The sequence below is a fragment of the Archocentrus centrarchus genome, chromosome 6 (genome assembly GCF_007364275.1).
Source record: "Archocentrus centrarchus isolate MPI-CPG fArcCen1 chromosome 6, fArcCen1, whole genome shotgun sequence".
Taxonomy (NCBI): domain Eukaryota; kingdom Metazoa; phylum Chordata; class Actinopteri; order Cichliformes; family Cichlidae; genus Archocentrus; species Archocentrus centrarchus.
Genome location: NC_044351.1, coordinates 11,696,142 through 11,708,934, shown reverse-complemented (window position 1 = coordinate 11,708,934; position 12,793 = coordinate 11,696,142). Strand labels below are relative to the sequence as shown.

The window sequence follows — 12,793 nt, the reverse complement described above, 5'->3', positions numbered from 1 at the left end:
GTCATAGGAAAATTGGGGGGGTGACGATGTCTATTAATTAAATCCAGACTTTAACACGGGCGTGATGTGGTATAGCACTTCACACCGATGGCTTAAAATAACCAACATTAAAATAATTTTGTTTAATTATCCGTGCTAATCATGACATAACAACAGGACACAGAACCTCTTTGCGCTCCCATTTTGTGTTGACATTGTAAATGTTAGAAACTTAAGAGGCTGTACTTAACTGCCTGCTAATTTCCTGCTGCTATTACTCTTTGGTCCATCAATGCTGTGAAAAAGGCCCGGCCATTCTGGCTATCCATGCATTACAATGCTGTGCTCTCAGTTTGTTCTGTCACCTTTCAATCACCTTTCAATGTGCTGTAGGTTAATGAAAATTCTCGACTGGCCTTTAATTAGATTTCAGATGAAAAGGCACTGAAGGACAGCACACTTTCTGTTCTGCAGGATGATAAAAGATATCACTGTAAGTTTGATAGTTTACATGTAATTTCCATTGATACTTTCTTCCTTCCTGTCTGCTCCCTTGACACCCTATTATACTCGCTTTTCACATTGTGAGACTTCGCGCTGCAATTCATTACTGGTGTGTTTAAATGTCCTTCGGTTCAAGTGCATAAACAATTTTAGGGGCTGAGGGAAAACAGAGAAAGTCACAGCCACGTGTATAAACAATCCCTTGTTTGAATATTTCTTTCAGTGCATGAGCATTTGACAAAAGAAAGCATGTGTGCAGGGGCACAGTGAGGGTCATTTAATGTTGGGAGAACTGCAGGTTGAAGTCCTCTGATGTCACGGAGAGATTATTTTAACAGGACTCACCAAGTGGGACCTTGGCGGTTGATGGCTTCCGTAGCTCAGCTGGGCTGACAGTGGCATGCTTTGTATTAGTCAGTCATAAACTACAGCAGAGCCCTGAGTCACTACAATGCGTCTGTTCATGGCTGTGTTTGTCTTACAATGCTGTTCGGTGAGTGAGATCATCAGCTAAAGTCATTAGAACCAACGAGGCTGTTAGGAGCCAACAGCCTGAAAATTAATCAAACAGCTGATTTGGCTGGAATATTAAGACTGAGGAAAGATGTGCAGCTTGTACCCAAAGCATAGCTTGACAGTTTCAGAATGTCCCACTGTGTACTTTTGAACTGTCACAATATATCTTTGTCTGTTGTTGCCTGAAACAGTTTGGTGAACATTTAAAGTGAAATGCAGCCAACTTTTGTGGGGACATTTTGTGCGAGTCAGTGTACAGACAGAAGAAGAGTTCATGGCAACTTTCTGGAGTATAAAACAAGACTGTTGTTTGGTTTTTCCAGTGATGTGATTGGATGTTGAACAGTGTTAGGCTACTCCCCCACAACCACTGATTAATCCAGATTTTTTTTTTTCTTCTCAAACTCATTTAAAATGCACGAGTGAAGAAAAAACAAAAAGGTATATATATTAAACAAAAACATAAATAGAAGCATGTCTGTCAAATTTATGTTTTATGGTGAGGTGTTTATTTATTTATTGGCAAATCGTTAGTCTTCAGTTACACAACTTTAAAACGCTACTACTTTTATATCCTTCCAAAGAGAGTGGGCTTCCATTCATTTTGTACAGAAACCAAGCTTTTCAGACCACCCGCTCACATTCACAGCACAAACCCGGACAACATGAGTCCTCCGTTTCCATGCTTTCCCTCCCTTTTCTCACAGGTCCATTTTCCTAACCTAAAATTGCACTGCATTTCCATTCTCCTTTCACAGAGAAAGGTCATAATTTTTCGTTGCTGCCGCTACCCCTTGTCTGTTTTGTAAGTGTGAGTTTTATAGAGAGAGCCTCAAAAGTTGTAGTTATTGCCAGGGAGGAGGCCTCCAGCTGTGACTCCACAAACCTGGTTTTTTTTTGTTGTTTTTTTTTAAGTATTGTACCTCTTCAATCTGGCTGTGATTGGAGTGTCTCAGAGGGATGCAGAAATAGATAGGGATTTGAGGGGGGGGGGGGGGGGGGGGGGGCTAAATTATGCAGCCTGCTTTCACGCTAACATAGCTGGATCTGAGAAATGGCTCCATAAAGCCTGTAAAAGTGTGTCCCTGGTGACTTCTGAAAAGTCTGGAAGGGGTCCTCATAAAGCAGCACTGTCAAGGTATGTAAAGTTGTGGCTCAGCTCTCTGCTGTTTAACTGCACTGGAGTTAGCACTACTGTCTCATACAGGCTGCTGCATTCAGAGTCAGGTCTGTGAACATGTTGCTCACTTCCTTTTAAGAGCACAGAGGATGCTGTGATTAAAATATTATTTTTTGAAAACTGTATTCATAGTTAGTATAGAGGGGTGGCAATGTCCTGCAGTGGTTAGCACTCTTATCTGAGTTAAAACAAGTTAAAGTTAAAACTTACTATGGTTGCTGACAACTGGGACTAGTTCTATTACCAATATATATTTTTTAAATTACATAATTGCTGCTTTGATTATGCTTAGTGGCATATTTTATTTAGTTTTGGTCAGAGCAAAGAACTGAAGGAGGTGGTTGAGGTGGATTTTGGGCATGTAAAACGCAGGTTGTATAAGTGTAGAAAGAGTCAGAGTTAGGGTGTACAGAAAACACTCACAGCTGAAGTCAAAGCAACTGAATTCTTGGCATTTTGGTGTGATAAACAGCAATTAATTATCAAGGCAGTTCAGTCAGCTGATTAGTTTAATAGATTTGTAAAGTGCAGTTACTCCTATTCTCATCCATAACAGTTCACAGAGCTGCTATCTGCAGACAGAATTGTAAAACTAATGTTTACCACAGGCGTAAGTGCTATTGACCCTTGCAAAGGATTATAATTGTTTCATGGTAATGACTATGTTGCCATATAGTAAATACAAGTACACATTTAAAAGATCTCCAGCTCTATCCATGGTTACCAACACCCTATTCTTCATATTCTCGAGCCACTATGCCCTGTTGCAGTAGGCAAAGCCCTGCAAAGGAAAGAAATGGCAAACATAACCTCTATTTATAGTCAGGCTAACCATGGTCTAACCATGGGTTACACAAGTAGGTGGTTTGTTTGGATTGCAGGCAGCGTTACCATGGCAAAATTTTAGGAGAGAAACACACACAAGGTTCCTTCTTCTGCTAAATATTTTAAACAAGTAGAATAAGTATAATAAATAAAAGTAAGAACATGATTCTGTTTCAGTGGCACTAACTTTAATGGTGTGTGTGTGTGTGTGTGTGTGTGTGTGTGTGTGTGTGTGTGTGTGTGTGTGTGTGTGTGTGTGTGTGTGTGTGTGTGTGTGTGTGTGTGTAGTTTAAAGATTTCCTTAATGACTAATGCAATCAGTAGTTCAATAATCAGCATCCTGAAACCTTAATTCATGTCAGTTTGACATCTTCACAGTTACTTAAAATATGACTGAAGAGATTCTGACTGTTCAGAACAGACAAGTCACAGGACACAAAGTCAGCTCAATGTCTCCAACCTTCCGGCACTTGTGGTCAGCGTGTCTCTCTTCCCCGTAGCTTTTTTCCGGACATGTGTCGCTAGACTGAGACCAAAAGAGGACAGAGAAGAGGAGGAGGAGGAAAGGGAGAGGAAGACAACAGGGTAATTCATTCAGTGATTCTTGAAAGAGAGGAAGACTCAGTTTCCTCCGAGCATTATAAATACAAGTGCAGTCAGTCATCAAATTATAGCCATCTGCATTGGCCTGAGACCAGGATTCTGCTTGACACAGAATGGTTTGTGTTAAAGTGGTGTTAAGGGGGGGTGTGGTAGCTGAAGCTTATCAGAGACCGTGCTCTTGGGTGGTTAAACTTCAGCACACAGACTGATACCAAGTGTGGCAGAAGAATCACAGCTCCAGCCTACACCCTTTGGGAGAAATGATGTTCCTTTCTGTACGATGATGCCTTGTCAGCAGAATCCCCTCAACCTGTTCCCATCTACACCCAGCCCCAAGTGCCTGGAAGATGGAGAATGTAGTTTAGTGTTATATTGCAGTAGAAGAGTAGAGAAGAGGTTTGTGTGATGCACTGTGACGTTATCGAAATCCCTTCTCTGACATCCTGGAGGTATCTCTTTGCGAGCTTATTAGAAAGTGTTAACACTGAACAGGTTTAACCGAGGATGCAGAGACAAAAGAAGTCTCACGGAGCGGGACATTTGTACAGATAGCATGTTGAAAATGTGCTTTTCCTACATGAAGCCTATTCTACACAGAGCTTTACACAGCTTAGATGGAGAACTAATGAATTGCAGGTCCAGGTACACTGCAGAGAGTAAAGCTTTTGTGTGTATCATTAGAAAATGTGCTCCTTTTCCTGAAGGCAACAGCAGCGAGCTGAATTTGAACCAGAAAATCCCCAGGCAGAATTGTCTTGGCATCGCTCTCTCCTTCAGCTTTTTATCCCCATGCTCAGTGAACAATCCAACAAAAGCTTGGGTTTAAGAACCATGGAGCTCATTGCGATTTTCTTTGTTAATGCAATTGCCTGTAAGAAAAGATTCTGTTCCCCCATTTTTTTCAGTTTCAGCCTTGAGGGTCCTATGCAATTAGCACTAGTATTTCATTTAGAATACCTCAGTCTAACCAAAAACTCTGAACTGTACTATAATAGCCTCTGGCATAGTCAGTAACTTCTAATGACAATAGCCTCCAAAACGTGACATTTTGAAAATGAATGATGTGTAACTGTGGTAAATTCATTCAGTTCTGTAATACAGATATTCCCATGTTCTGTCACATTTTCTTGTTGAATTACCAGGCTTGATTTCATTGTCTTTCAGTATGTTTTCTGATCTTTTTCACTTTCTATTTGTTATCATTCACACAATCTGTATTAGAGAGTTTAGCATGTGATAATTACAAAGCCATTTCTTGTGATATTTATAATGTTTCTATGACTGTGTGTTGTCGGAAGTCTCTCTGTGTGCTTGGCCTTGTGCTTAGGCCATTCATCACTGACTTTCTTCATGACAGAGCAGCCCTGGAACCAAAAGCAAATGCCTCTCAGTTAAAATGCACAACTATGGGCGTGATGAAAAAAGCTTTGTGCTCGTCCTTGCTAACATCAAAATGATTGCCTTTGTTTACATTTTCAATGTTTGTTGCAGATCCGCAGTGGAAAGGTTCACTTGCAAGATGAGAAACTAAAGGACAAATGCACCCTTCAGTGTTTTGAAGTTGGCAGCATGACATCAATGTAGATACAAGCCAGACACAGGCTGTCCTTTACAGACAGACACACACACACACACACACACACACACTCATTTGCTTCACTCTTGAGAAAATACTTTTCTCCATTTATAGCTATGAATGTGAATTTTCGAGCCTATCATATTTTCTTCTCCTCTGCCTTATGCCCTATTGCGTGAAGCCAGTCCTGCTAGGTTAGTGGATGCTGCTGTTGATTTTAAGAGATGGTTTTGTCCCTCATGATCTCCCAGGAATGTTCTAACTTTGACACAGCACTGTCTGTTTCTGCTGGACTATTCCAAATATTCCAAAGCATTAGCATAGCCTGATCAGAACATTGCCTTCTTTGCTGTGAGCTTCTGTGTCTTGAACTACCACCCTTGTGATGGCAAGTGGGTAACTAATTCTATATCTTTTGGCTAAGGCCATGGAAAACCAGTGCTGAGAAAATGGGGTCTTGGAGGTGGTCCAGTTTAATTTCAGAGCATGTGCACTGGAAAATAATTGACTTCCTCCCTGGTTTACATTTTGTCAAGGGCTCCGGAGAGCACAGTCCGAAGCAGGTGGCTGAATTAGCATATCATTGAAAATGAGACAGCTCAAGCCTGGGAAATCCTGCACCCCAAGTCTCTATGTGCCCGGAAAATCACCGCAGGGGTAATGACTGATGTCTCAGTGAGAGAATCCCTTTGAGGCCGGAGGAGCTCCTCTTCAGCCAGGAGCAGCTGGAGGACACCTGATAATATAGAAATCAGTGCCTGAGAAAGTTGCGCTGTGACGTGAGAGGATAAAAAAAAAATGCTCCTCTAATTGGTTTCTCCAAACTTCCACATCAGAATTCAGAGAGTTGCCAGTCAGCAGTTTCAGGATGAGTTCATAACGTAGCATCTTGTGCAGGTGTCTTTTTGTGTGGGCCATTGTAGGGGGCCATGTTATGCTTCCACAGTGCAGAGAATGCAAATGGTCATGAAAATGAGGATATTTTACGTTTACCTAAAAAACATTTTTTACCTTTTCCTGGTAAAATTACAAACAAGACAATAAACGGTGCAAAGAAAGTATGCGTTTGTGTTATATGTGGGGTAAGATGTATATGTTATACTTTAAGATGCAATAACCTACATTCACTCTTTACAGAATCCTACTTTGGGGACAGTTTCTGCAGTTTGCATGCCTTCCAAGATGTCTCCACCTTCCACCTGTCACTTCAGATCAAGACAAGTCGACGAAGCGGGCTGCTGCTCCTGGCTGCGGGAAACGAGGACTACCTGTTCCTCGAGCTTCAGAATGGGAAAATACAGGTGCAGTTTTAGCCAAGGCAAAAATCTGAGCCCTTAGAACTCTTGTTAAACAAAGTAGCGTTAGCACCTATTGGAATGAAAATTCAAAAACAGAGCAACTATTCAAAAGAATAGGCAAAAATACACAAACAAGTATATTTCTAACATAGGAAGGAGGGAAAGCAGCTTTAGATCAGCAGTTTATAGCGTTCACAGTGAACTGTAGTGCCACACTTCAACAAACATCAGCTAGAGTGATAAATATTTCATTGTTGGAGTCACCTATGCATAGTGCAGAGCATCGTGTTATTCTAATTTCAGTGAAATAATGTGCAGCAAAAGTGCTTTCCACATAAAAATGAGCTCAAAACAGTTATTTCATCAGGATCATTTGTTTAATTTGTCACACATTAAAATCCCAAAGAGATCAGGTATGAAATTAGTATCAAAATGTGCAGCAGGTTCGGAACAACATGACTTTGAATGTAGTTTTGAAATCTGTTTAGATTCAATAAATGTATTACATTTCATCAGGTGTAGAACAGTGGATTGATTAGATTCTTTTGTTGTCCTCTCTGGTTGTCTCACTGGAATAGAAATAGGTTATGTCTAAATAAAAGTAGCAGAATTAACATCAGTTGTGCAACAACAAAGACACACAGACTTTCCCCAGAAAGGATGATATTGCTGCATTTCCAGTGAGGGGAAACCAAAGGTTATTTGTAATAAAAGGAAATATTACCAGTGCAAGTTATTTCAGCAATATGAGATACACTAAGCAAATAGAGTCAAGGCTTCATAAAAATGAAATTGCCTTATCTGTCAGAGCTGTTGAACAATCATGTAGTTCAACATTTTTTAAAGAATATTGTGATCTCTGATTTTGTCAGTGAAACTTCTAGGAATACATTTTTAACATATAGCTTAGTAAACACTAGATTACCTTAGTAATTCTCTTGGTTTGTATAATACACTGCTTGGATATATTGTTTAAAAAAATAAGGCTTGAATTCAAGTCTTCAATTATGCAAATAATTAACCTCCAATAATTGGTAACTGAGAGGATCCAGCAATAATAATGACCACAGCATTTTAGTTTGCATGTGTGTATTCATGAGAAAATTGTGGTTTATAAATACTGACATACAGTACTGTGCAAAATTTTGAGCAAACCCCTTTTTTTTTTATATTTATGGGAAAATGGGAAATGGGTGCAGCAATTTATTGAAACAGGGAAATACAACCATACGCAGAAATATAGCATATAAGGCAAAAACAGACTTTGTACAATTGTAACGATTTTGAAAGTCAATATTTGTTATAACTTCCACACAGCCTGAACTCTCTTAGGCAAACTTTCTTATAATTTCTTTAAGTAGTCTCCAGGAACAGTTCTCCAGGCTTCTTCAAGGACATTCAAAGCTCTCCTCTGAAAGTTGGCTGCCTTTTGTTCTATTTTCTATCAAGATGATCCCACACTGCTTCAGTAATGTTGAGGTAGATGTGTATGGATCAACTGAAGAACCGGATAATTTCTGAGGTCCTGTGTCAGGCTTTTCCTGGATTTTCTTGTATTATGTGTTGACACTGGTTCATCCCTTAGGTTTGGTGCCTTTCTATGCTTGAATGATTCACAGGTCAGTGGTAAGTGGCTTAACAAAAGAATCAATAAAACATTCTTCAAAACATGGTCAGGTGCAAGGACTGGAAGTGAAAAAGCAGCCAATGTCCAAAGATGAACTTTGAAGGAAACCTGGAGAACTATTGCTCAAGACCACTTGGAAGAATTACAAGAAAATCTGTCTGATTGGAAGCAAAATATAAAGAAAAGAGGGATGACTCAAGACTTGTGCACAGTACTGTAGCTGTATAGAGTTTTTTTTTATAACCTTGTTTAATCACACCATCGTGAAGGAAGTCATTCTAAGTATGTTGTCCAACTGAGATAATTTCATATAATAGCCATTCCAGTTAAATGTGCACACAAAAATACCCCATGTTTCACAATATACAAATGACACAAAACAATGTAACTGTTAAATGAAATAAACTGTTTGTTTTCTCATAGGCTCGGATGAGCATGGGCAATGTCAACGTAACAATGTCCTCATCTCAAGCTGTACGGCTGAGCGATCTTCAGTACCACAAAGTCTCACTGGTGCTGCAAGACGGCACGCTCACCATGACAATCGATGATGCCTTTCCAACATATGTTCCTGTGAGCAATGATGATGAAGAGCTCAATATTGACCGGGGCATTTGGCTTGGAGGAACCGGAGACCTGGCTACCCCGTACCTCAGTAATGCTATTCCTCCTTTTCGTGGCTGCATAACTGAAGTCACATTTAAATCCCATCAGTTTGATATTCTCACTTCAGCATTTAAACAGTGCCATGACACAAAGGAATCCTGCAGCAGTGAGTTTGAGGCTGGAGATGGCGAGGCCACCAGTTTCAGCACTCCTGATTCCTTTGTATCCTTCCCCACCTGGAGCGGAGCTAGTGGTTCTCCAAGGGCCTTGGAGTTTCTGATGAAAACCACCATTGAGGATGCCTTACTTGTTTTCCACCCAGGCCGAGATTCTGACTTCATTGCTGTTGGTGTTGTGAAAGGCCATCTCAAAGGTTTACTGGACCTCGGTAGTGGTATAAAAGCCCTGAAGAACACCCAGGTGCAGCTGGATGATGATCAGTGGCACAGAGTTAAGATCATAATCAGTCAGGATTCTTTTGTTCTTAATGTAGACAGCCAGTCTTCCTCCCTTCCTCTTGACCCATCACAAAAATTGGACTTGGTTGGAAGCCTGTATTTGGGAGGCATCCAGGCAAAAATGAAGGAATTCTTTCATGAGAGTGGGCCATTGAGTCACTTCTATGAGGAGGATTTGACAGACGAGTCCTTCATTGGATGCTTGCAGGAAATTAAAGTGAATCAGAAAGACAGAAATCTGCAGGATGCTCTGGTGACCAAAGACGTTCATGTTAAATGTGAAGGAGAGGACTATGACTACTCAACTTATGATGGAGACTTAACCACAACCTCCCCTACTGTCAGTAGCCCATTTTTTGATGTTGATTTGAGTCAACAACAGAAGTGCTACCCAACAGAAAATATGCCAGAGATATATAGAAACGTAACAAAGCTTCTAGATGTCACCCCGTTACTTGTGCCAGAAGGTGGAGAGGTTTTTCTTGATATCAACAACTTAAACCCTACATTTGACCTCAGTGCTGCAAACATGCATCAGTCACAGATTGTCTTTACTCTCCTTAGTGATCCCTGGTATGGCTTGATTGACATGAACATTAACAGACAAGCCGTAAACAAGTTTACTCTACTTGATGTTGTCAATAAGAAAATCAAGTATATGCATGATGGAAATGAAAGGCTTGAAGATCAAATCAGGCTAGAGGTGGTTGTTCAAAGTTATACCTACCTTCCTGAATGTTTAAAAACCCCTCACAATTACATCCTCCCAGTTAAAATCCGTCCACGTGTGGTGTATGCTCTTCCAGTCGACACGCCACAACTTAGTGGAGAAGAAATCGCCATCACTGAAAATGGCCGCACTCGTTTGAGCCTCAGCATCCTCAAGGTTGTGTATTCTGACGCCCTTTGTGATGAACTGGTTGTAACTGTTACCTCAGATCCTTTCAGGGATGTTGGTTACTTGGAAAATAGAGAGCAACCAGGAGTGAGCATCTCAAAGTTCACTTGCAGGGAGCTGAAAGATGGAAATATTTATTTTGTACACAGAGGTGGCAGTGCTGGTGAAATTACCTTGAAAGTGTCTGATGGACAGTCAGTAAGACTTTCCACTACGTCTAAGTTGTCTGTGACACAGCCACGGATAACTATTGTCACTAACGCTGGCCTTCGTTTATCACAAGGAAATAATGCGACCCTAGGCTTTCACAAGCTGGCTGCTCTCGCTCATCCTCCTAATGGAGATATTACGTATAACATCACACAACCGCTAACATTTGGAGAACTGCAGATTATGACCAATGATGGAATGTACAAGCAAGTCACAACTTTCCATCAGTCTGATCTAGATAAAGAGCTCCTTAGATACATCAGCACAGACTCAAGTGACCAGAAAGACATTGTGGAGGAGCGGATCCAGTTCAGTGCTCATCTGGGGCAGTTATCCCTCTGGAACAATATCTTCTTAGTCAAGATTGTCCCTGCTCCTGTGAAAGTTTCTAATCTGGTACCATTGGAAGTGGAGGATGGTAAACAGCCAATAATCACAGAGCTTCAAGCTGAAGTACCTGGCAAAATCCTAGAACAAAAAGAAATTAAATACATCCTCGTCAAGCCCCCAACACTGGGTAGCCTCCTGCTGTCAGACCAAGAGCTGGGTGAGGGTGACATATTCACCCAAAAAGATATTTTGGACCATGTTGTTAGCTACAGGGTCAGCGTGCGAAGAGCTATGGATGCTACAGATCAGTTTCAGTTCAAAGTCTTTGCTGGGGATGAGCACTCTCCTCTGTACACCTTCCCAATTAATATCATTGCCCGTGCAGGTACCCCCGTTTTGACCAATGAGAGGCTGGTTGTCTTACAGGGCAGTGAGCATGCCATTAACAAAAACTACCTTTGGCTACATTCTCTGGATTCTACTGATTTTGTGTATCGGATTACTCTAGAGCCAAAGCATGGAAGGCTAATAAGGGACTCCCCACCTGGAATGCCTAGATTTGAGGGGGCAATAAGAGTTTTTAGTAATGAAGATCTCCAGCTTGGAAGGCTTATTTACAAGCATGATGGCTCCAAGACGAGCAGCGATGAGTTCAATTTCTTAGTAAATGATGAAAAAGGAGAGATGCTGAGTGATGTTTTCAGAATATCGATCCATCCCAAAAACGAGCATGCTCCTGTCAGGATAGTGGATAAAGTCTTCAGTGTGGTCCGTAATGGTCAGCGCCTGCTAACAACAGACGTCGTTCAATTTAAGGATGATGACTCAGGCTTCAATGACAGCCAAATTGTCTACGCTCGTGAGGGAATCCTTTCGGGCGATATTGTCTCAACATTAAATCCATCGCAACCCCTTTTCCGCTTTACACAAGCCGACCTACAAGATAAGAAAGTCTTATTCATTCACCACGGAGCAGATCGGGAACGTTTAACACTCCAGGTGTCAGATGGCTTCCACAAAACCACTGCGCTGCTTCAGATCCAGGCAGGCGAGCCCTACCTGCGAGTGGTGAACAACACAATCATTGTCATTGATCATGGAAGCACCAAGACCCTTAATACCACCCTGCTGAGTGCAGAATCCAACATGGACATCAGAGATGACAGTGAGATTAAGTTCCAGATTACATCTCCACCCAGAGATGGCAGGATTATTGTGAGTGGGATTGAGGCATCAGTGTTCACCCAGGAAGACTTGAAAAAAGGCGTTGTGTCATATGAGCACAATTATGAGAGTCTGAAGTCCAAGGACTCCTTCAGCTTCACTGTCCAAGCACATGGACGTTCCGAAGAGGGAATATTCAAGATTAAAATATTCAAGCAAGGTTACTTCTCTGAGCCTGAAGTGATTAACAATGATGTCATCATTTCCTATGAGGGCGAGCACACCGTAATCAGCCATATTCATCTCAAGGTAATGTTTATTGATTCTGTAATTACAATACTTTGATGAGCTACCGGCAACAGTTTGCTTTGCTGACATTCAAGCTGTGCAGCACACATTTGCTTTTATTTAGCAAGAAAGACCCTAGATATTTATGCAGTTTGGCACTCTTCATATGACAGAAATATTGTCTTTAAAAAATGTATTTTCTCTTTGTGAAAACAATCTTTCCCATGAGTTGCCAAGCATACGGTGCTGTTTTTTTTAAACACTGCCTTTAATCTATATTATAACCACATGAAAGCAGGGTTAAATATGACTTTACAGTTACTGCTTTTAATTTGCTTTATGTACTAAATTGCACTCTATTAAGTGCAGAAAACAGAGCACTAAGTATCCCCTGAGGAGCTTCCTGAATCCCACCATAATTTATAAGATGAGCCTGCATGCAGTTTATCTTGGAAGCAGTTAATGCAGTTTAAAATGTTGATACATTCATAGCAAACTATGTATATATTTAAGACCTTGACTATAAAAATAATAAATGAGTTTTAAATTTTTTTTGAGAATAAAATATTATCTCTTTCATACACTGGTTTTACGGTACTGAATGCATATTAATTGTACAGTAATGACTGCACAGTATACACAGTTCTGAAATATGCATTGAACAAAGCCTTGACAGAGTGCCCTTTACCAGAGGTATAATATTGACTTTGTTTCTGGGAATTTGTCCCGTA

General features: G+C 40.8%; 1 protein-coding gene across 1 annotated transcript in view; it reads left to right on the top strand.

Moving 5' to 3' along the window:
- The window catches only part of cspg4 (chondroitin sulfate proteoglycan 4), a 67,909-nt gene that overhangs the window by 32,357 nt on the left and 22,759 nt on the right, over positions 1-12,793 (top strand). The window contains exons 2-3 of the mRNA XM_030732451.1: positions 6,321-6,484; positions 8,532-12,083. Of these exons, the coding sequence (XP_030588311.1) occupies positions 6,321-6,484; positions 8,532-12,083 (3,716 nt within the window). The remainder of the gene's footprint in view (positions 1-6,320; positions 6,485-8,531; positions 12,084-12,793) is intronic.